Raw genomic sequence first — 25,696 nt, 5'->3', positions numbered from 1 at the left:
TACCTACTTTGTAGACTTAGCTTCAGGAGATCCAGGAGGACATAATAAAACAATTATGCAGTGGGTGGCTGGGCCATGAATGTATTTACCAGGGAACTGTGTCATAACGTTCCCGCTGCACACACTTCACAGGTGAATTGAGTAGGATCTGAGGGAGCCACCTGGAGAGTTTGTGAGAGTGGGCAAGTTAATTACACCTCTTAAATTAGTCTAAAATCTCCTAAACTGGGAAAGTCCTGGTGTAATAGACGCATTGTTGTCTACTCTCCCAGAATGTCTGTCATAAGCCTGTATTCTGATAAGCTCTCCTGGATTGAAGGCAGAGTACACCAACTTCCCGCATTAGCCCATTCCTTATTGAAGTGAAAGAAGTAGGAGTAATCGGGAAGAGGTGTTGGGGGGGGGGGGGGGGGGCGGGATCGCTGCAACAAAGCCACCCAACTATGACTGACTTCAGGATCTCCCAGAGTGCTTCAGAAAAACAATATAAATTATGAAATGATTATTTGAATATTAAAACCCTTGTACCTCAGCAACTGGTCTCAAAATGACTTGAACATTCAATTTCTTCTCCAGAAAATAGGTCACCATCTTAAGACATTTCCTATGGGCAAATATTGACATTACTTACCTTCAATTGCAAACTATTGGAAAACAGACCTATCCTGTTACAACTGAACTAGTGCACACACCCCTCCCCCATTCCAAACCACATATTGCAATAAAAAACACCACCCTCTACTGCAAGCACATTTTTTGATTAATATGCCTACATTTTGAAAACCATCTATTGTAGATAAATACCTTGCCATGTTGAAAACTACATATTGCAGAGTTACCCTTCATAATTGTTAGCCATCTTTTACACTAGAATCCTCCAATAACCAGTCATGCGCTACATAGTTTATAAATTACCCACTAAATTGCTGGCCACCGGTTGCAAAGACATCTACCAACTGTCAGTCATCTGTTGCACAGAAATCTTCCCCAACTAGCCATCTGTTGAACAGAACTCGGCAACTTCGACAAGTGTTGCACAGAAGCCCCATACACTACCAAGGCTAATGGAGAGAATAAAATATATACGTGCATTCACATGTTTAAGAAAAATATTACCATCAGATTTATTTTATGAGTGGAAGTATAAGGATTACTGTAACGGTAATCTTCTAATTGCTTAGGTAAGTCAGTGTGGGAGGGGTACCATTATTAATTTAGGTGAAAAACATCTTCATTTTCTCTGTCAGCATACAGTATTTATGTCAGTCTTCTTCATTCATGGGGTTTCAAACTTTACATTTTCAAAATACCAGGCAGGGGGCATTAGAATGGGTGTGGTCAAAATGGCAGCGGAGTTACAAACATGGTCTATTTTAGGACTCTCTGTAATCTGCAGACTGTGTCGAGACTTCCCCAGTCTGACAATTTGCTCAAATATGTTTCAAGATATCCAGGAGCGAGTAAGGGATGGTATTCTCCTGGCACATTGTTACTGGGCTATACAAGCAGGATTCTCCCAGACAACTCACAAAAAATCTATTGTTAATAGTCTGAATAGAGCAGAGATTTAGTGACCTAATCCTGGGAATATCAGTAGAAGCAAACAGTATGGAATGAGTTCCCTGCACATAATGTTATGTGTTGATATCGCTTGCTTTTCTTTGATAAGACTGTGCCAAGGATAACTGGGATATAAGTAGATTGTAGGTTTACATAGGTTTAGGGTATATTGTTGCTTCATAGAAATCATTGAATACATACAGGGGCGCATGTAGATTTAGGTGGGTATTCAATTTAAATGCTGATTATTTTTTCGACTAGTCGAAAAATAGGACGTGTTTGAAAAACATGTGGCTCGCCGATCCACGTGTTTTTTTTAAATTGCATCCACTTTTGACAGGTTTTTTTTTTAGTCATTTTTCACCAATACAGTTTCGATTGCGTCTGTAAAAAAAAAATACTAAAAACCGTCCGAAAACTTCTGCAATTGAATACTAAAGTCCTTTTTTTTTCCGTCTCGTCGAAAAAAAACAGACTTATATAAATTCCCCCTTAGATGTAAATTTATTATGAACCATGTTTACCCATGTTTAAAAATGCTGGTGATGGATCATACAGTAGTAATTCCTCTTTTACACCAAAACGCTGGGTTGCACCCGTGTTTTTGGACTCGGTTGACCCTTTTTACACAGCGTCCCCACCGAGTGGGAGACGTCAGCAGGGGCAGGTCCTGGACTGGCACTTGGAGATGACATCAACCATAAGTGCCGGGGAATCCGCCAGCCAGGACCCCAGAGATGGCATCCGACATGCTGGGGGCAATCCCAGCACCCAGGAAAGCTGCTGGTCTGCCCCTAGCCTCCGTGCGCCCCCCAGTCTCCATCCGAGAGGTGAATAGATGCCGCACACAGGCATCCATTCATCTCCTCCCCAGCTCCACTGCTGTCTGCATAATACAGCATCAGGTCTTTGTGCATTAAGACCATGCAACTTCACTATCTTCTGTATTCACACTTAGGGGGAGATGTACTAAGCATGGAGAGTGATAACATGGAGTGATATAAATTACCAATCAGCTCCTTTCTGTCTGTTTTGAAACACTGAGGTCTCTTTACTAAGCCTCAGAGACTCAAAGCACCAGCCAATTCACTCCTAACTGCCATGTTACAGGCTGTTTCAAAAAGGGCATTTAGGAGCTAGTTGGTTGATCTCTCACTCCAAGGGTAAGATGCTTGCAATGCTTGATGAAAGTTGTTTATGTTCAGTTACACCGTATGCATGAAGACATTGGCAAAGGGCAGCTCTTGCAGTAAGAGCCATCCTTTGCGATGATGGAACGTCTGGGTTTCGGCTCCCGCAGTCCTATCTGCGCATGTTTGGGGTGATTTGCGCACTTCCGGGGATTCTGTGAGGGATCCATGTGGATCCCACAGCAGAAAACTGTGAAAGAAGCCCATAGGTTTCTATGGGCAACGCTGATTTGAAAATCGCATTGCCCACCACATCCAAGCCCCGCATTGTACCGCAAATCGGGCTTGGTGTATATGAAGGCTGCATCCAAACCTCTGAAAACTGCATTTTCAGAGGTTTGCCCATGATATAACCTTAACTGCATCTCACCCCAAGGCTTATTAAACAGACACCACAGTCTATAACGTGGAAGTTAGGAGATCATTGACTGGTACGTTATCTCTCTCCACTTTATTACACTCCAAGGCATAGTACAGTACATCGTCTTCTTAATCAATAGGCCGATATTCAATTATCAGTGAAAAATCATGGGGTGTATATTTTAAATGTTTCGCTGTTTGTTTTTTTCCGGACTATCGAGTTTGGACCGCTGAAATTAGATTTGTGCACGAAAGCACGCGGTTCAGTGAAACTTGTATCTCAAAAAAGCCCAGTATTTGTCATGCGCCAGCTTATAGGGGCTGATAGAATAGCCCTGCGGTTATGCAATTACCCCCAATCATTGATCAGATGTAACTGAATATCAGTCTTAATCTTGCAGTACTGCTGCAGGGTTTTTTTTGTAGAGAAGGGAAATTCTCCTTGCTAATTGTCCAATAAAGCATCATGTTTTCATTCTTTTCTACATGATAAATTCATGAACTTTAACATTTACTGTGTTGAGGAAGGCATGCCGTTTCTTGGACATACAGTAGCTTGAGAGTTATTTGTGATCTCTTGGAACATCATGCAGCTTTTGATCTGTCAGTGATTTGCCTAAGAGCTCTATTCCTGGGAAAATTGGGTACTGTATTTAGTGTTCTCTAATTGTAAATCATCTGTCTCATTGTAACATGATGGACTTCACATCGAATGAGAATTGCCTTATGTCTTTCTTCAGAACAAATCGACACATGTACTGCTATTCTATAAAGGTGGCTGCTCTTCCTGATGATCAAATAATGAAGTGCATTTACTTAGCACCTGTCTTAAATTACCTTCTTTATTGATATGGAAACTGCTTTTATTGGCTTTGTCATAAATGGCAACTTAATGTTAGATTATTTATTGTTTAATGAATAATATTGGAAATTCATTAATCCGATGTTGGTAATATGCAATTGATAATTCTATATTTATATGTAAAAACATACAAAGACTAGATATATAACTTACTTACAGTTAGTGGGGGAAATTTACTAAGAATAGGAATGCGAGTTTTCGTATATTCGTATTGTTAATACGAATACATAGGGCTGTTATAGCCATATGCAATTTCTAATTTCCAAAGCAGTCAAACACGACTGCCTTGTATTTTCCGATGGAATTTTCATTTGTATTAGCGGCCAATTCGTATAGGCAGCCTGCATGGATCAGTCAGTGCACTTTTGCCACTGGATAAATAGTTTATTTGAAATAACTGCAATGTTTTATGTTTAATTTAATTTACTCATTTATAGTGATATTCAATTACCCAACAAGAAATGCAAAACTTTATATACGTTCTCCAACATTATTTTGAAGCATCCAAATAGTTTACATTCTGTGACTCTCTCATGTGTATCTGTAATTCAAAGAAACGCATGCTAATCTTGCGTAAAGATTTATATATCTATATGGCATTACACTCACTCCTCTTCATTCTTCACTACACTCCAGTCCCTCGTCTCATTTCATTATTAATTGCTGCTTGTTGTTTTCCACGTTCTCCCCCCTCTTTGGCTTCCCTTGTTCCTTCTCTGATTGTCATCCTAGACTTTCTTTTTAGTTTATTTAATCAACAGAAATGATCAATGTTTCCGTTGTACTGAATATCTCAAAATCTACTGTTATTTTTCTTTTTACTATTTTAGACTTTTAAGCATAACTAGCTTGTGTTCTTCTTATTGCTGAGGTACAAATGAGTCTGCTCAAAGTTGAGGGGCCATTTTCATACTCTAAGTAGCTTGTATCAGCAGTGGTGTAAGTTATATATATATATATACAAGTGCACCCTAAAGAAGCTCACCAATAGTAACTTTTACGTTATAAAATATATATGACAATGGTAAGGTTTAATTCAATTGTTTTAAAACATTCAGACTATGCTATTGCATCAATGGTGTTGAATTTTTCATATAAGCTTTTTCAGATTGTTTAACATACAACAATCTTGTTCAAGATGTGAGACATGCAGAAAGTGTAATCCTACGCGTTTTGTCTGTTAAGACTTCATCAGGGGAAATGTCAACTTAAGTTGAAAAGGGCATCCATATAAGGCTTCATAATGATCTCACAATAATTGTTTCCATCAATAAAAAATTCCCCTTATGGGGATCGAGTTCAAAATAATATCAATCTAAGGTTGGTAGGTTGGTACAATCAGCCGTGAAAAAAACAGGATGAATTTTATCACCAAGTTTACAGGTTACTGGGGAGGCGGTCTTAAAAAATGTAAAATATGCATAAGAAAAATTCCACTAATAGGACTTCCACAATGTATCACCGACCTCAGAACATGGGAGGGAGGCAGTAGCTGGCAGAGGGTGACTATGGAGAGCCAGTGGGTGTTTAATTATTGAGTTTTCCCCTGTCCCCCTCCACAAGGGAAGTCTACTCTGGGAGTCTACACTGTGTACTACCATTTCCTTCCCATCTACAGACATGTCCATATTGACTATATGGTGTCAACCTTTTGATTGTTGACCTATTGACCTGATACCTTAAATGAGCAGGATTTGTCATCTTGTCCAAAGAGTGGTGTGTGAGGCCATGCCCCATCCTCCAAGGCCACATCCCAGTTTGTAGCGACTCACGGGTCACAATTTCAGTTAGCCATTTGTTGGGATGTGCATTTTATTGACAGCACAGGGCGTACACAGTATCCAGGACCAGTTTTCATGTGCAGGGCAGTCAGATCTGATCTGGTCTCCTGCACAACATTTTTCGGTAACAATGAGCAATTTTAATGATACAAATTTATCAGACTCATCTTGAAAAAGAAGGCAAGTACAAATGTGTCTTCATACACCTCACATCTGTGCACCATGCAGCGTGAGACACCCCAGTTACCTTGGATCCGGCACACTGAGAGGCGCTGTTTGGCTCAAATGAAGCCTCAGTGTATGAGGACATATCTGCATTACATGTAACCATTTTCATATAAGTATATCTAAAAGCATTGTGCCAAAACATATACTATTGTAATCCCATGGAGTCATGAGCCAGAACAACTGAATGTTTCTCTGTGATAGAATGTTAAACAACACTATTTTGTATATAATGCACAAGTAAAACACTAGCTGCTTGGGGTGGAGAACACACAGTACAGTATCTGTTTGCTTTTTCTTGTAAAACATCTGATGTCATGCTTATCCCACAATAATAATTCTGGTATGCTGTGAGAGTCTGAGCTATTGGTAAAGCAATACCAGGAATTATATCTTACCCCCACGTTTTTCTGTTTCCCGTCTCATTCTCAGCGTATGGAAATACCCTTATTAGCCATGCCAAGCTGCCACTGGCACTCTTTATTGTTATCATTCCATTGCTGTAATTAACCTTTCTGTTAACGTAGATGGTAGTTCAGTAAATCACATAGCCTAATGGTATAATATTTATTAGAAAACTATAATAAATATTTTTCCTATTTAAAATTCTACTGTAGTGATCTGGGGTTTAGCTTAAGGGGCCCATATACCAACAGTGTATTGGAGCAGTCCCCTGATCCCCTTATGGTCATGCTGGGGACCAGGAATATTAAACATGTACAGCAATCCTGGCAATGATTGCGAAATTGGTGCTTCTGGTCGCCGGAGCGGTGGTCCTGGGCGACCGCCCCACTGTTGTGTGGGCACCATTACTTATGGTACTTATGGCCAGCTTTATTTTTACACTGCAGTTGAGATTTCAGTTTGGACACAGCCATCTCAAATATAAATCTCTCTGAGTGTTTAAATCTGCACCACCGGCTGTGCAAAGTTGCTTGCATGGTCTTTGCTTTGCCTCCAATTCAGTGTCTGTGTGAGACCAGCCTTACTTTTCCAGAGATTACCCACAACAAACCAATGCCCAGCCGCCTATGCTCTCATCATTGCAAAAGCAGCTCTCCCAGATAGATAGGATCACCTACAATAACACAGCTGTGGGACAGATTTCTTTTCTCTCATGAAAAAAACCACAACAATATTAAAATTTGTATGGTTATGGACTCTCCTATCCAGAAACCCATTATCCAGAAAGTTCTGGTAGCTGAAAAGTAAATTATTGTTACAGTCTTTCTTTCGTCCTACAGCACATTGGGACATTTCTATATTGGTATTGGTGCATTGCTAAAGCCAAATGGTTGTGTGGTCACATCAAAGTGGTCAACATTTTTACCCAAAAATCCCAATTCTGATGGTACACACGGTAGAGGTTACATGCCACTGCTGCGTTACGTATGGTAGTAGAATACATCCCAGCCTCCAAACACCCCCCTCCACAAAAGACATTTACTATATTCTGATATCCTTATATGCCCGAGAGAGACTTTAGGACAGGCCCATCAATTATAAGGGAGTTTCAAATGTGGTAAGTCAGGCTACACAATGTGCGGCTTTACTCAAAAGTCCACACATTTTAGGCAGAGTAATTTGGTTTTGTATTTAGCATCTGCAGTTTTATTAATTGCTCCTCAACATATGTGGTGTACCTCATCACATGTGCAGGTGGGGCACAGTATGTCGGTAGGAAGACTCGAACCTTAAACATGAGATTTTAGAACACAGAAGGAACATCATCAAGGGTATTGTGAGTCACAGTCTATCACACGACATGTCAAGAACAAACATGATGGAAATGTTAAGATACAGGGGATTGAACTAATTAAACCCACCATAAAGGGGGGGGGGGGCATAAGCTCACCCATTATGTCTCTTAGCTCTCCACTGGGTTATCTTTGGTGATATAACTTGGACCTATGATATATTGATGGTCTAGATAATAATATTTTTTATTTCTAACGTACCTCTGAATAACTGACTTTGCTGATGAATTTCATTGCTCCTTATTAGGGAATTAATATAAGGTCGGATGTCTGGAAGATACACTAAAGCCCCATACACATGGGGGAGATATATTGCTCAGTTTCCCCTTTTCATCAGCGACCAGAGATGGTCGCTGATGATAAAGAAACTGCAGGGGGGAGCCCGGCAGTGGTAATCAGCTGGTTGCAGGAGCATGTTCCTGCAACCAGCGATCACTACGGGGGAAAAACGGGAGCTCACACCCGGCAATATATCGCCGGTGCACACTCCCATCGTGGGCAATATGGTCGCTTAGCGACCATATATACTGCAATATTGTACAAAATCGCCCCCGTGTGTACGCACCTCTAGGAATAAATCGAATAATTATTTTGTAGGTATATACACTGTAGATTAAAATATACTGTAGAGAGCTTTCTTTGCTATATAATTGATTGCTAATTGGTAAAACTCCTCTTTACAAATCTTTATACTGTATCTTGCCTTACATAGGATTTACATGGTGACCTTATCCTTTTCTATACCTCCAGCCATTTCCTGCCCCCCCCCCCCCCCCCCCCCTCTCACCTTGTTTGGGTGTTTCATACCTATCTATGGGCCTTATTCTAGTTCATTCTTTCTGACAAAATCCTTCTTAGATGGACAAAACCATGTGCACTGCAGGTGGGGCAGATGTTACTTGTGCAGAGAGAATTAGATTTGGGTGGGGTTTTACTTCAAAGTGAGATCTATATTGCAGTGTAAAAATAAAGCACTCAGTATTTTCCCTGCACAGAAACAAAATAACTCACCCAAATCTAATTCTCTCTGCACATGTTACATCTGCACCACCTTCAGTGCACATGGTTTTGTCCATCTAAGAAGGATTTTGTTAGAAAGAATGAACTAGTTTGCCATATGTTACATATGTGCAAACTGAACCCACAATTGCGAGGTAAAAGATAAAATATGTTTCTGTGGTTATTTTTCTATATATAATAAAAGGCAAGAAAAAGGGGAAATTAGATTTTACAAGTATAACAGGAAAAAAACATTAAAACAATAATAGAAAAATATAAATACCTTCTGTACATAAAAAATAAAAAGTACTAGAAAACATATGATATGTTTATTTATTTACTAGCTGACCCGCCCGGCGTTGCCCGGGAAAACCTTGGGGTTTCTTTATTTCCAAAATTGCTGAAAAATGTCATCTTACAGTATGCTGTGCCAAAGACCTAAGATTGTAATTTGTTATAGATTCCACCATAATGTTAGAATGTGTTTGCATTGATACTCAATGATGGCAATGAAATCAGGTGTGGTGTTGTTGTTTGAAACACAACGCTCCTGAGTTGAAAACTTGTATGTGTTGATGAATTCCACATCCACTCCTGAGATTTAGCACCCACATCCACATCCACTCCTGACATTTAGCACCTACCTTCTGAGGGTCAGAAATCGGTACAAAATCAGAAAGGGACATGTCCACACCTCAATTTCTATACTTTCAATGGTACAGTTTCTAGGGTGTGTAATTACAGGCGCTGAGTGCGTGGGGTCCGGGGTGGGCATTACTTACCGCGCCATAATTAATTAAAAATTCACTGCTCCCTGCCACTCCCCTCACTGAACCTGCCTGCAGCAGTCTCTGAGGTCTGGGGATCTGTAAAGCACATGCACCAAGCATCTCTACCAAACAGTGGGGCAGCCCCTGAGTGTGGGAGCAGGTCCGCGGGCCTGGCCAAATGATGTCATGACGCGATGCACACTATCCGCACCACTGTAATGCACCAATGGGAATGGGTGCAATGGGCCAAATTCTTTCCTACACCCACCGGGCCAATCCACTGATCCAGCCATCACAATCATCAATGGATGCATTGATAAGGTTTGGAGTTTAAGAAGTTGAAGAATAAGACTGAGAAAAAGAATTGCCATGTTACAAAGTGTACAATTTACTCAATAAATCGTGAAAAAATGTAAGTGTACATAGAAGTACAATCAAGAAATGAAAGTAGGATTAAAAAATAAGTTCTGATTTAAACTGATAATTGTTTGGATGGGTTGGGTTGTGAAACAAATCTATAGGTGAGGGTATGGATATTGTGGGCATAATTGGTGTTTGTTACACCTACAGGGGGCCCTCAATTGATGGGATTTTCACTACAGTGTCACGGTCACAGTGTCACCATAGGGGGATTCCCAACTGGGGTCCAGGTGGTCTTTTGGGACCCTTTACAATCCTGTAGGTCTTTTCTCCTTGAGCTTACAGTCTCCCTTAATGATAGTCAATCACTGAGGGAGACTGTAGGCTCCAGGAGAAAAGACCAAAGGGATTGTAAAGGGGTCCCTAAAAGACCACCTGAACCCCAATTGGAAATCCCCCTACGGTGACACTGTAGTGAGAATTTCTCATCAACTGGGGACCCCCTGTAGGTGTACCAAACACCAATTATGCCCACAATATCCATACCTCCACCTATAGATTTGTTTCGCAACCCACCGCCATCCAAATAATTATCAGTTTGAATCAGAATTAATTTTTTAATCCTACTTTCATTTCTTGATTGTACTGTACTTCTATGTACACATATTTTTTTCACGATTTATTGAGTAAATTGTACACTATAACGTGACAAATATTCATCTCAGTCTTATTCTTCAACTTCTTACACTCATAACATTCAAACAAATGCATGCAGCGCTCATGCCCATCGACCAAACATTATCTATGAACCAAAAGAGTTTGAGAAACCCTTAAGGCAGAGCTGTGCCTGATATCCAACTGACTAACAGGGTGAGTGCAGTGTACCCACTTTGTATTGATCAATGGGTGCATTGGCCAGGACAAAGATTTCTCAGTGCAACTGGCCGGGGAGCGCAGTGACAGGCTGGAGGACTGGAGAGACGGATATGGGGAACAAAGTAGAAACGGTACATTAGGTACAGTTTTTATTTGCCGGTACAGACGGTTAAATAAACAGCAAATTATTTTTTATGTGTTCTGTGTGCTTGTGTGTGTTGTACTGTTTTTGTGTGTGTGTTGTAGTGTATGTGGTTGTGTGTGTTGTATTGTATGTATCTGTCCAATGCGTAAGTGTGTGAGGTGTGCTACGTGTATACAGTATGTGTTTGTTGTGTCTTTGTGTATCTGTGCAATGTTTAAGTGTGTGTTTTGTGTGTGTCGTACTGTTTTTTGGGTGTGTGTGGTGAATGTGGGTGTGTGTTGTGCTGTTAGAGGTATGTTATGTGTGTGTGTTGTGTGTATCTGCCCTATGTGTAAGTGCGTAAGGTGTGCTATGTATAAATCTGTGTGTGTGTAGTGTGCTGTGTGTATCTGTGCAATGTTTAAGTGTGTGTTTTGTGTATTGTACTGTTTTTGGGTGTGTGTTGTAGTGAATGTGGGTGTGTGTTGTACTGTGAGTGTTGTGTGTATCTGCCGAATGTGTAAGTTTGTGATGTGTGCTACGTATATACAGTATGTGTGTGTAGTGTGCTTTGTGTATCCTGGCAATGTTTAAGTGTGTGTGTTTGTGTTGTACTGTTTTTGGGTGTGTGTTGTAGTGTGTATGGATTTGTATTGTACTGCATGTGGTGTGTTGTGTGTGTGTGTGTATCTGTCCAATGTGTAAGTGTGTGAGGTGCTCTACGTATAAATGTGTGTGTTGTGTGCTATGTGTGCATATGTGGTGTACTGTGTGTGTGTGTGTGCGTGTACAATGTGTATGTGTGTGTGTTGTGTGGTCTATGTATATCCTCAATTATTTCCTAATTGTTAAAAGCCTTCACCATAATGTTAGAATGTGTCATTCATACTCAATGACAGCAATGAAATCAGGTGTGGAGTTGTTCCTTTGTAAACGGTTTCCCAGATCATCGATCTTTTCCCCAGAACATCAATGAAGGTAAATTACAACTTGGTGTTTTTTAAATTTGTAAGTGAAATTTCCCAAAAACGGCTTCGAGGTGCACACCACCGGGTCCAGATGTATCTTGTTGCTGAATTTGGTGTCTCTGAGTGCCACGGTGTGTCCGCAATGCGCCGGACACGCACACACACACACACGCACACAGATTCTTCAACTTATTATATAGATATAAACCTCTTTATGAAATGTCTGGTGAAAGGAGTCTCCCCTCAGATCTGCATGTTTGCTGATACTGAGAATTAGCCCACTAAACCAAGGGTGATAACAGTGTACCGTACTGTACCTATAATTTGAAGGTAACTTTCCTATTTTCTGCTCTCTCCTCGATTGAATTAAGATACAAATGTGGAACTTTTAGAATATAGATACTTCATATTGTACCATGCATCCCACTGCCAGTCTCGCTCCACATTACATCCCGCCCTAGATGTCTAAACAAATCATAATTAGCAAGGGGACAAATACTTATGTTACAGTGTTAACACTATGTAAAACTGAGTCTGACTATGAAATGTGGCAGACATCGTCCTCATTTATGTTAATACTACAATTTATATTTGGGATTTTATTATTTATTTTATAACACAGGGATCATGAGTCAATAACTGTGTACACACGGTGCAATTTTGGCTATCGATTTTAACTATAAAGTCAAAATTGCATAGCAAGTTAGTCAAAATTGCACAGTGTTCAGCCGCATGCGATCCCGATATGATTCCGATGCACGGCCTTGCGGTGTCAGTATCACATGCTAAATACACTTTGTCGCCAGTATAATGAATTTGGCCTCGGAACAAATAGCAAGATAGTGTAAATTCTGAAGTAAATCTTAAGTGGAGTGGATGCTCATAATTGGCCATTAGCCTGAATCTCACTGTGTGTACACAGTGTTTCACCTGAAAGTTTTGCAAACTCTAATAGACATGTGTAAATTATACCCAAGTTTTACTACAGGTCAGTTATTCACATGACTAAACACCTAATTATTCTTCCGAAGAAAATAAGGGTATCCTTTACATGTCAGTAAAATCAATACCTAAAAAAAATAAAGCGTAAATGTTAGAAGTAGCTCCAAAAGTTTGTACATGTTGGTACAAGGAACAAAAGAGTATTCAGAGAGATTAAATCACCAATCTAAGGCAGTAATCACAGTTAGGGATGCCAATTCCCGGGATTGGCATCCCTAGTTAGCAGGCTTGCCCCCCAACCCCACAATGGATGACCCACATTTTACTTACGTTGGCAGGCAGGCAGCCGGGAGTGAAGCAAACAGCAGTAGGTGTGGGGGTGCACGGTGCCTCCGGGCGTGTGGTACTCGTACCGACAGATGGCAGCAGAGTTGTTGGGCACAGGATGGCAGCAGCAGCAGAGTGGTCGGGCACAGGATGGCAGCAGCAGAGTGGGTGGTGTGGCCAGCGCAACATTACCTCTTACTGTCACGCTGCGCAGGCTGTACGCCAGGGTCGGGAACAGCCGGGCAGCGTCTGAGCGGCTGTTCAGACACTGCCCGGTATTAGACCGCACATGCGCAGTCTCATCCCGAAGTCCCGGGATTAGAGATTGAAATCCCAGACTTTTTGGGGCCAAATCCCAGGATCCCGCTGATCCTGGGATTGGCCACCCTAATCACAGTGCACTAAGTACAACATGGCATCATGATATTGTATTAGCTACAAATACTGTAGGAGTAATTACTGACATGTACCAGTAGCTCTGACAGTAAGCAAACTGCAAAATCTTATATTGATCCAGTCTATCAGTGGACACTCATGTCAAGCATACTTTTTCTTTTCTATTTATTCAGGCCATATATGGGGGTGATTGAGAGATGTGCGCATCTAGCATCACTGTTGTGTCTTCGGATGCGATACTAAAAAAAAGCTAATGCCACACGTGGCGTCTTGAAACGCAGCATCAGATCACCGTTGCAACCATTGGTTGTGATGGTTGCAGCCTTTGGCCATCTAAGCTTACTTAGAATGACTGGAAAAAGAAAAGGAAGTAGACTGCGCTGGTATCCAATAATCAGCTAAATTAATACTTAGACATTTCAAGTACCTCTAAAATATATAAACTTCACAATATCATAGGTCAGATATTGGCCATTGAAAAAACCTTAAAAATAAGGGAGGGGGAGGGGAAAGAAAATGTCAAGTTTCTGACTGAACTGATGGATATTGTAAGTCCATACGGTACCGTATTTTTGGCGGAACAAATGGATATTTGGATCTCTGTATATGCAGATCTGGTGTCCTTGTTCTTGGATATCCTCACTTGATATTTGCGAGACAGGGACGTGAGCAATAGAACCCCGCTGGCAGTTCCGTGTTGGGGATCCAAGTTCCTCCTGTGTGTATTTGCCAGGAATGAATTAGGGGTTGCCTCTGTGTGATGGTGCGGCCCAGGATGGTGTCCACAATGGTGCAGTTCTTCAGAGGATTGGAGTAGGAACACTCTGCTGTATTTCAGGACTTGTAAATTCAGTCAGTAAGTAAAAAACCAACAACGCGTCTCACTCCACTAGGGAGCGTCTGCCACTATATATATGAATGCATTTATTATACATTGGGCACAGAGCTGCCATCAGACATTGTAGGGCCTGGGACTGACAAAATAGGCAGGGCATCCCAGCATGCCTTGTGAGGCCTCTGGTTTCTTCAGCATTGGCCACACTACTCCTCTACATTGCTTCAAGGGAAATGTGAACTTCAAATTAAATTCAACTTAATAGACTCCAGTCTTGGGCCCATTTACTGTCTGGGCCCCGGGACTGGAGTCCCGGCATTCTCCCCCCTGTTGACTGAAACTAACAACTATGGTTGGAAAAACCAAACCAATCGGGCGCAATGAGTGACCTCACCTTTTATAGAAAAAATGGAGGAGAAACACGGGTGATATTTAAAGAGGGGAATTGCACACAACTTATTAGATTCTTAAATGGTATTGATACCAATATCAATGAATATAGAAGCGTAGTTGGCTGCTCCCAATTACAAATTGGATGGTTTGTAGGGGGACAAGTATAATAGAATCAGATATATGTGATCACTCACATATATCTAGAGAGCGCCACACCAATGGATGTAATCAATATAGATTTATTACTTTTAAAATTATTATAAATCTCTCAATAAAATGTACAATTTAATAAGCACTCACAAAAAAATATAAAAACACAATGGAATAACAATAGATTTGCATACACTCCTGATAAAGTCAATTTAAGGACTGTGTTTAAACAGTAGTATGTCCTTTGATTATTCCTTGATAGGGACTTAGAGCTTTTTAGACAATGATAGTTTCATTAAGGGTGATAGAACAGACCTCAATTTCTTTTTCTATAGCCGATGGAATGAATTGATGGCAATCTCTATTCTGTGTGATTAACAGACAGCTCAAGCTCCCCTGTCACCGGTCGCCGCCTGTTGACGATCCGCTGATGTGATGTTTGTATAGGGGGCGAGCCGTCCGTCTCCAGCAAGCTGTACAGATTAGCTGTATGCCGGGAATCACAATTAGTGACACGGTGCGGGACTCACCCAGGTTGGTGGAATTACCAGTCGGACGCCGGCTGTTGGTATATGCTGGAAACACTGGGGAGATCACCGCAGGAAGGCAGAAGGAAAAGCGGCTTGAAGATTGTGGAGGCAGGTGGTTGCATCTATCACTCAGTAGTAGTAGCTGTAGTGAGTGAGTGATCACATATATCTGATTCTATTATACTTGTCCCCCTGTTGACTGCCCTGTTTGGCACTGCAAGTCAGTCATGTGGGTCTATGGTATGTTACACTCCTATGTAACAGACCCACCCTCATTCCACCTTACAAAGTGATGGAAGCATATAAGATGATTCCTAAAGTTTACACATTTATTTTATTTAACTAAGTAAAGACTTTTCTATATAGCATAATTATTTTCTAAAGTAAAACACCTTAAAGATGTTTTTATATAATAAATGCTTACCAACTTAGCATTGACATATAGCTGGGGCCTTGTTAAATACATCAAATAATGGGGTTGAAACTGAGGGACCACCCCAAAGTTTTATAATAGTAGGGAAGTTATTTTAACTGATTGATGTTAAAGTGGATATCTTATTTTAAGGTTCTTCTATGTAATTAATCTAACTCTATGGACTTCAATAAAGGTGTGGTGCTTGGACATTAAATGTGTGGGTAATCCCAGAACTAGTTATGATGGAAAAAATGACCATACAAGAGGAACGTTATCTCAAACAAACTCATCGCTGAAAACAATGTTTCAGGAAAGCCCAGAAAATAAACAAAGAATGGAAGGGAGGGGAAATGGAGAGTGACGAGAGCACTGCTTCCTGTCTGGTAGTCATACAATGCACTGACCAGTGCGCACACTGTTGGAAGGAGGCCAGCCGTAGAGAATAGTGTGACCTATGCAAACATACAATATGAAATGTCAGAGGACTCTACAATCACATACACTGCTAATATTAATAATCATCATAAAATACTATATGAACACTGTAGTCAACCGTCAGCTAAATCATCTTCTGGACTCCTGAATAAGAGGTGTATTCCAATGTATGTATGTATTATATAATCTATTAGTGTGTCCATCTACTGCAAACGCAGTGAGAACTGAAGTGAGGCCCTGTCTCCATTCACTCCCCTCATAGCTCTCACTTTCTGCCTAGCCCCAGCATAAAGCCTATCTTCTCTATCCCGACATGGTAAGGGTGTACAGCAGCACCCTTCAATTTAGAGTGCTTACATTTTTGGCATCTCTCAGAATGTATGATGACATGATTTGTAGTCAGTTTCATCATCATGGCCTTGCCCACTTCAGTGATGAAGTGGAAGAGATTTGGGAGGCTGTACTACTCTACCAGGAGTGTGGGAGATCATTCCCTGGAGAGTAGACAAGCATGCTTTGCAGGTATGCCCTCCCTCATCTGGTCTTAGTTATCTCAGTAAACGTACTATAGTTAAAAAGGGCCTGACAAATATAATAATATTTCGGTACTAAAGGTGCGTATATACGGATAGATTTGGCCAACGATCTGGGCGTTCCCGATCGATTGATACGACCAATCGTTCAAATCGTTCGGTGTGTATGAACGATATATCGAACGATGCGCGTACCCGACGGTCGTTGGTAGAGGTCGCTGATCTTTCCTGCATGCAGAAAGATCAGCGACCAATCGTTAACGATGTGTACCAATTGTTTCATGTGTATGCACGATGAACGATTTGATAAGGCTAATTGACTGGCTCCCTCTCCCTCCACCATCGTTAAAGATCAATCTTTCATGTGTAATCGTTTGCTCAATCGTTCATCATTTGTCACCAAATCGTTTGTGCAGGAGGTTCAGAGGAAATCGTTAACGAGATTAAATCGTTGGACAAATCTATCCATGTGTACGCACCTTAAAGGCCCCCATACATTAGGCCGACTTGTCCTTAGGACAAGTCGGACCCAATTCTCCTGTGAGCCGCCCGGCAGCTCCCCGGGAGGCTCACATAAAATTTGGCACTTGATGAGCCAGATTTTACATGTGATAAATCGCATGCGATTTATCACATGTAAAACAAATGGGGAGCTGCAGGGCGGTGAGGAGCAGTGGGGCGGGCAGCGGCAGTAGTGGGGGCGGGCGGCGGCAGTAGTGGGGGCGGGGGGCGGCAGCTCACAAATAAGTTCCCGGCGGGTGATGCTGACCTGGCCGGCATGCTGTGGTCTCAAATACAGTAGTAGCGCTGCCGCTGCGGGACGCACAGCGGCGGCTATTAGATTTTGGGAACTTATTTGTGAGCTGCCGCCCGCCCCCACTACTATTTGTGATCACAGCCGGCCAGGTCAGTGTGTCTGCCCGCCGTGCTCCCCCGCCGTCTGCATGCATATGCCTGACAGGTGGGCAGGCATATGCATAGCATACAGGGAGGTCGGATGATCTTATGTGCTGACCGTCCGACCTCCCTGATCCGGTCCGATGCGCACGGGACCGCGCATCGGATCATACATCACACACCTGCGATTTTGGGGCGATTTCATCTGGTTATCGGCCCAAAGTGCCGAAATCGGATGAAATCGTCCCAAAATCGTATAGTGTATGGGGGCCTTAAGACTGTATACCAGATATCAGCTTTTAGCACTCTAGTGTAGCCAGAGAGATGAATGTAAATATATCTGTGCTTGTGGAGTGTAATAAGGTATTCTAACGCTGTAGTACACCTATCAAATTATAAAAATGTATACTTAAACTAACAGCCACTTGGCGTTTGGTAGGCTTGGCATCTTCCATAGGAAAAGCTAGACCAGCCATCCTATGTAAGGCAATTATATTAAATCCATGCTGACAGGGATATATGTGCTCCTGCTCTAAAGGGGCTTGGTTTGGCTGTTTGCCATTTAAAATGTGAACAAGCAGAAGGGGTACAGTAGTAATAGTGGTAGTAGTAGTATAGTTATGTCAAACCCAAAATGCCAGAATACTAGGACAGCACTGTTCATTGTGCATTATGACTGTGGCTTTCAAGTATAAACATGATAGTAGCATCATGTTTAATCTTGTAAAGCCGACATGGTCACAGTGCTGTACAGGGCAGTATTAGCATGTTGGACTCCAATTTGACATACCGCTATCCCCTTTTAATGTTCCGTCATTTTAACTGTTGATAACCGAACTACAACCTCTCTAAATAGCAGCTAACTACACCCTCTCTAAAGAGCAGCTAACTACACCCTCTCTAAAGAGCAGCTAACTACACCCTCTCTAAAGAGCAGCTAACTACACCCTCTCTAAAGAGCAGCTAACTACACCATCTCTAAAGAGCTTACTACAATGTACATGGGAGAAGTAGATGGATACATTGTTTTCTGGAATAGTACTGAATTTGTAAGCGTATCCATGGGAATACTATATGAAACCTGTTTTTCATTATTTTTGTCTGTTATTTTTCCGGTACTTGTGTAGTTGCATGCGAATCGATGTGCGATGCGATTTATTACCTGTTATTACCTGTTCATATCCCCACTATCCACTAAGGCATGGAGTTGATTTTATATAGTGTAGCGAGCCACCGAGCCCGAAGCGTGGCGAGCGGACACGGATTACTTGACATGTATTCACTTTACATTTACATAGCTGCCGAGTTCTCAGGATTCGTATTTTCTGATGTTGAAGTCATTCATATTTGGCTGTAGCGTTCACTTGTAGCCAAATACGGATGACAGTGAAACAGCGCATGGATCAGTCAGATCTGAGCTATGCTTCTGTGTGTAAAAAAATTCTAAAATTAAATAAATAAATAAAAAAAATGTTATATGGGTTCTTTTGAAATAGCTTTTTATTTTCAGTCCATTGACTGATATTTGGTTACAAGTGAACGCTACAGCCAAATATGAATGACTTCATCATCAGAAAATACGAATGATGAGAACTCGGTAGCGATGTAAATTTGACAAGTTCTTAGGCTGAAAATACGGCCGATCGCAGCCAACTCCGTTCGCAAATATCCGTGTCTATATAGACCATGGGTCTTCAAATTGTAGCCCTCCAGATGTTATGAAACTACAAATCCCAGCATGCCTTGCCACAGTTTTAACACTCCCTTTTGCAAAACTGTGGCAAGGCATGCTGGGATTTGTAGTTTCACAACATCTGGAGGGCCACAGTTTGAAGACCCATGATATAGACAGTCAATAGGTCTACCCCAAAAGGTCTGCATTAAAAGGTCCACATGCATTAGGTCAACAGGGTCAAAAGGTTGACTTGAAAAAGGTAGACACATGGCAAGGTCGACATGAATTTTTCATGATTTTTTTTTGCAATCTGGCTTGTTCTTACTTCACCATCCAAGTCGACACAGAGGGAGAACATAATAGTATGCCGAGCATAGCGAGGCACCGAGCCTAAAGCATGGCAAGTAATGCAAGGTATGTGTTACACTAATTGGGGGTCCATGCCGACATCGACACCAAAAAATTTGAAAAACTCATGTTGACCATTTTTCACATGGACCCGTTGACCCTGTCGACCTTTCCCATGTCGACCTTTTGACCCTGTTGACATTTTGGGGTTGAACTATTGACTGTCTCTCTATGTAATAATCCACACCCATATATTTTCCCTATGCAGAGTTGTGCACATCTATACTCTGCATCCAGACTGTCCCCATCCATGTGCTCGGATTCATAGCCAGGTTTATTATTGGTGCAAACTACATTACAGTAGTATTCAAACATGTGGAATAATGCATTTTCACAACTCTGCCTAACCTGCTATCCCATAGGCATGCACTGCTACTTTCCATCACCCATTTATCCCCCAGTTACTCCTATTCTTCCAGAATGGATGAATAGGGATGGGACATAGGTGCACCACCAATAGTTGCAGTAAGAAGACGCAAACAATGGAGGTTATTCTGATTGACTCACTCGGATACAACTTCGCTCGGAGTGCGTTTCTTAGCCTACTGCGTATGTGTACCATTCGCTATGTGCATGTGCAGGTTCACTCATCCGTGCATGGACATGACCCAGCGAACAGAAATACTCTGCCGAGCACGCTTGGACACAGTAGGCGTAATGTGGGTGTATGGTTGGCGCTGCATCAAAACTGGGCGGAAACTGGGGCGTATACATGGGTGGTGACAACAAGTGCTGGACGTAGGCCTCGCTCAAGTCACCGAGCGCTTGGGCCGGTACACATGAGAAAGACTCACACAAAAAAAAAGCAAGTCTCACGCCTCGTAGCCCAGCCGCATCAGCGTGCCCGCATTCGCTCGGACAATCAACACGCACAATAGCTAAATTACTTTAAGCTGCACGCAATACACACCCATGCAGCATAGAGGTTTCCCTCATTTATCAATTAACTAACTACATGGCAGCAACACGGGAAGCTCACTTTTGCACTTTAACCATTTAAACACAAGAAATACACATGTAATAAGAGTTAATTTGTATTGCAATTGGGGAAGGCAATTAGTTAATTGAATTCAGTAAAAAACATACACTTTGAGTAATGATTTGAGCATTACTTCCGTGCGGATTCGTGCTGTGGCGTGTTAAACTACAGCAGAGCCTGGAAGTCGAAGCGGACAGGCTAAGATCCGTATGCACACGGTAGAGTATGTGCATTAGCACGCCACTCCCCTTTGTGTGTTGATCCGAACAAACTGCTTCGGTGGCCTTATAGGCGTGCCTTCGCTCCCCGTGTGCGGTCCGTTCACTCGGCTGAATGTGTATCCGAAGGAATCAACCAGAATAAGGGCCAATATCTCTGCAGTTCCAACAAAGTCGCTTTTGCTACTGTATCCACCTCTGATTCCAATCCTCAGTGACACAGACAGTTGTATGCACGGTATGTTGATTACTGGTAATACAGAGAGCTATTATCTGGAAGCACAATGAAAAATAAGAACAAAAGAAGATAATGTTTAGCAATAACAACATTTACAGATGTACAATATACTATTGTGACATTAATTCCAGTGATTAAACAACACAACTTTGTATGAGTGTTGATGCCATTAGGGCATAATAGATGATTACTCGATGTAAACTAATTGATACATGGGTAAATCTATATCTGTCACCAAAGTAGTGCGTACACACTGAGCTTTTTTCCCAAAGCAGGTTATTTACATAATAAAGCGGGGTTTGATTTCCAAGGGTGGGAGCAGGGGCCATTTTATTCAGTGCATTACTGTACTTTGGGGCCTGATTCAGAACTGATTGCTGGACTGCATATACTCGCAGCCCAGCGATCAGGTAAATGCCCCCTGCCCATGTGCACAGCTGTGACTTTATTTGCAGCCATGCACGTAGGGATATATCCAATCACCTGCGCCAGCCACAAAAAATATATTGGTGGCCAGTGGCATAGGTAATGTATAGAATGCTGGCCTGTGCCAGCAATGTATAAGTTACCACCATAAATATACATTGGTGGGCAGTGGTGCCAGGGATAGATACATTGCAGGCCTGTGCCAGCAATGTATATATTACTGGCTAACACTGTATAAAACATAGGTGGGCAGCGGTGCCAGTAATATATACAATGCTGGTCTGTGCCAGCAATGTATATATTACTGGCTACTGTAAAATCATTGGTGGGCAGTAGACTCACTATTGATCCTGCTGCTGCGCTGGGCTGCATGTGTATGTGCAGCAAGGCAGGAAGGGAGCAGGGCTGGTCCGTCGGACACCGTCAATATGCAGGGTGCGGGACCGTCGTGCGCCGTCTTGATGCCGTGTAGCAGGGGGAGTGAGCAGGTGGGTCGTTGGGCGAAGGTGGCTCATCATTCAGCCATCATTGCTCGCACACTGAGCGATGATGGTTGAAAAATGAACCATCACTGCCAAACATGCTGGTACAACCAGCCGCCTTGCTAGTGATGATGCAGGAGCGGGTGTTTTCAGTGATTTTGCGCTGATAATCACCCAGTGTGTATGGGCCTCAACATGATTGGCTGGGTTTTAACTATAGGGGTGGGAGCAGGGGCATTTCTGTTCTTGGGGCCTGATTCAGAACTGATTGCTGGGCTATGTATATTCAGAGCCCAGCGATCAGGTAAATGCTGCCCTGCCCATGGAAATCCCGCCCATGTGCACAGCTACCATTTCATTTGCAGCCGTGCATGTAGGGAGAAAACCATACACCTGCGCCAGCAATGTATACGCTGGGGCATACACACTGGGCAACTTTCAGCTGAAAATTGCCTAGTGTGTATGGGCCTTAAGGGCTAGTTTTGTTCCCCTGGAATATGAATCATATAGTACTGTAACTATTAGATCTCTTAATTGAATGATTGATACTATTTTAAATGAATTTTTGCCCCACACAGTAAGTAATATTTAACCATAATGTTATTTAATCGACACAAGAGATAAACTGGGACTGTGTCTGATCTACTATGCTGGGGAGTGAGACTGCCATTGTTACACTTGCTGGGTTGCACATGAAGCCATCAGAGACAATACTCCCTGTTTATAATTGTTTATAATTCTGTATATGTTTCGTAAAGTAAGTAATTCTGGGCAGATATGCTTTTTCTCTCCTCCTATAAAGTCAAGACCCACTTCTTTATCAATGCTATACAGCTCTCATACCAACCCTCTGCACCTTGGTCATATTTCCCAACTTTGAAATAATTTAAAGCAGGACATTGCGTGCACTGACGGTGCGCCTGAAATTGTGGGGGCGTGGCCTAGCAACAAGGGAGCATGACCTATGCTTGCAGCACCCCCTGTGAGGCCACGACCCGTTTCCAGCCCCACTGGCTGCAAGAATAGATGCTGTGCACATTTGCACAGCGTCTATTCACGGGTTACGGGGGGGACTCCCAACTAACCCGCCCCCCCGCCGTGTGACACTGCCAGTCATGGGCAGGATGTGGGAACATCACCCCCAAAAAAACAGGGAAAAGCGGGACAGTTGGGAGGTATATCTTGCTATTCCTATATGCCATCTGTCTCACTCCTGCCTGTCTGCCCCTCACCTTTACAAGACCTGCTCTCACAAAGCAAGCAGGACCCTCTTCCCTTGTGTGCTTCTCCTTCCCTTACTTTATTATCATTTACTCCACACTCCCTACGATGGCACCTAACCCTTGTACTGTGAATAGAGTGATATGATCGCTGACGCAACACTGTTTATAAAGGTCAAGCATTGTTTTGCCCTGTAAGTAACAGTTTTCTTGTTGAACTCAAGTACTTTGGGGGTTATTCTAGTTCATTCTTTCTGACAAAATCCTTCTTATATGGACAAAACCATGTGCACTGCGGGTGGGGCAGATGTTACTTGTGCAGAGAGAATTAGATTTGGGTGGGGTTTTTCTTCAAAGTGCGATCTATATTGCAGTGTAAAATAAAGCAGTCAGTATTTTCCCTGCACAGAAACAAAATAACTCACCCAAATCTAATTATATCTGCCCCCCTGCAGTGCACATGGTTTTGTCCATTTAAGAAGGATTTTGTCAGAAAGAATGAACTAGAATAAACCCCTTTGTGAGGCGCTATGGAACCCATATAGCACCAAGTATAATATTAATAATTCAGCTTAATTCCAGATGTTTTCCCTAGGAAGAGGTATAAGAATGTAAACTGTTTTGAAAATAAGTAATCATTATTTTATTATATTATATATGCAAATATTTAAAAACACACCAATAATATAACAAGGAAACATGGATTAAAAAATTAAATATTAAATACTAGATAATACAAATCAAAATAGTGTCAGAGGACAAACAGAAGTTTTGAGATCAAGGCGTCAAGGCGTCTCTGTGTCACTGGGGGTCCCTAATATTGGGTATGGGTCTGGGGTGTGGGCCCCCAACATGCCGGCACAGGCTGACTACTCCAGGGCAGCACACAAATGAAGGTTAGTAAGGGTTAATAAGAAGCACATAAGTGCTATGAAGGTGTGATTGTGTGCTGCCCTGGAGTAGTCAGCCTGTGCCGGCATGTTGGGGGCCCACACCCCAGACCGATACCCAGTATTAGGGACCCCCAGTGACACAGATTCCTTGACGTACGGCCTGGGGGCTTAGCCCTATATCTGCAGATATATGCAACCAAGATCTCTGTATTATCTGATTATTATATGTATATCTCTCACTCAGGGCCTTATTTTGGTTCACTCTTTCTGACAAAATACTTCTTAGATGGACAAAACCATGTGCACTGCAGGGGGGGGGCAGATGTAACATGTGCAGAGAGAATTAGATTTGGGTGAGTAATTTTGTGTCTGTGCAGGGAAAATACTGGCTGATTTATTTTTACACTGCAATATAGATCTCACTTTGAAGTAAAACCCCACCCAAATCTAACTCTCTCTGCACATTTTGCATATGCTCCCCTGCAGTGCACATGGTTTTGTCCATCTAAGAAGGATTTTGTCAGAAAGAGTGAACCAAAATAAGGCCCTTAGTGTGCAATTGGGATACAAAATATTTTTTCCTAACCAGAATTACCCCTCCCTTTTGGCACCTGAGTGACATCACCTCTGATTGAGCAGCTTGCCAACAAATGTGTTGTGGAATCACAAAGTATATCTGAAAAATGTCTCCTGGATAGTCTTCATCTTAACCCTGTGTTAGTAAGTTTTTATAACTGTAACTGTTTATGCCGCTACATATGCTAATACCTGGCACTGTGTCTGTACAGGTGTTTGACTTCCATCTGCAGCAGACTGACCTGGACCGAATATCTTCATTGCACAGTAACAAGAAGTTGATCTGTCTGACCTACCCTTTGTGGAAAGGATGAATCCAGGATCCAAACACAACTTTCCAAACACTGGAGACCTCATTATGGGATCCACATAATAGCTGCTATCACACGGATCCCTTGTGCATTCAAATGTAATGCTTGGCAGGACTGCAAGTGTGTTAATGTTAATAACGATTACAGTGAATGTGGACAACATCTCTCATGCTGTTTCTTGGTATGCAATTGTATTGTTTTAAGATGTTACACTCTGTCTTTACTCACAGTCGTTTAACCTCCGTTGCTATATACTTGACCAATACAGTCTGTGCTTCAAGGTCATTGTGACCTTGTTTCCCAGCCCACAGGTCAAGTCCATTTCATCTCTACTAAAAAAAAAAACAGCCATTTTCTTTTGGGAAAAAATAAACTGTGAATTATTTTTGTGGTATTGATTTGTGCATTCAAATAGGCCTTCATTGGGGATGTTATCACGTTATTAGTGCCTTTTACATTTTCTAGAACACTGTGGTGGTTTTTTCCACCATATGCTTCCAATGTATCTAACTGCATAATAGACTGACTTGACATTTGTGTATTTGCTGCTGTATGTGTCAAAAGTAAATTAAATTTTGATGTTTA

The 25,696-nt window shown here is 42.0% G+C and overlaps 1 protein-coding gene across 2 annotated transcripts in view; it reads left to right on the top strand.

Annotated features, from left to right (window-relative positions):
• The window catches only part of LOC146026336 (glyoxal reductase-like), a 134,450-nt gene extending 108,754 nt beyond the window's left edge, over window positions 1-25,696 (top strand). For both annotated transcript variants that reach the window (XM_083156928.1, XM_083156929.1), the window contains one exon: window positions 25,013-25,696. In XM_083156928.1, the coding sequence (XP_083013054.1) occupies window positions 25,013-25,114 (102 nt within the window). In that variant the 3' untranslated portion in view covers window positions 25,115-25,696. The remainder of the gene's footprint in view (window positions 1-25,012) is intronic.

This window comes from Crinia signifera, chromosome 8 (assembly GCF_055691185.1).
Source record: "Crinia signifera chromosome 8, ASM5569118v1, whole genome shotgun sequence".
Classification (NCBI taxonomy): Eukaryota; Metazoa; Chordata; class Amphibia; order Anura; family Myobatrachidae; genus Crinia; species Crinia signifera.
Note: the sequence above shows the minus strand (reverse complement) of the source record. Positions and strands in the feature narration are given on the sequence as shown.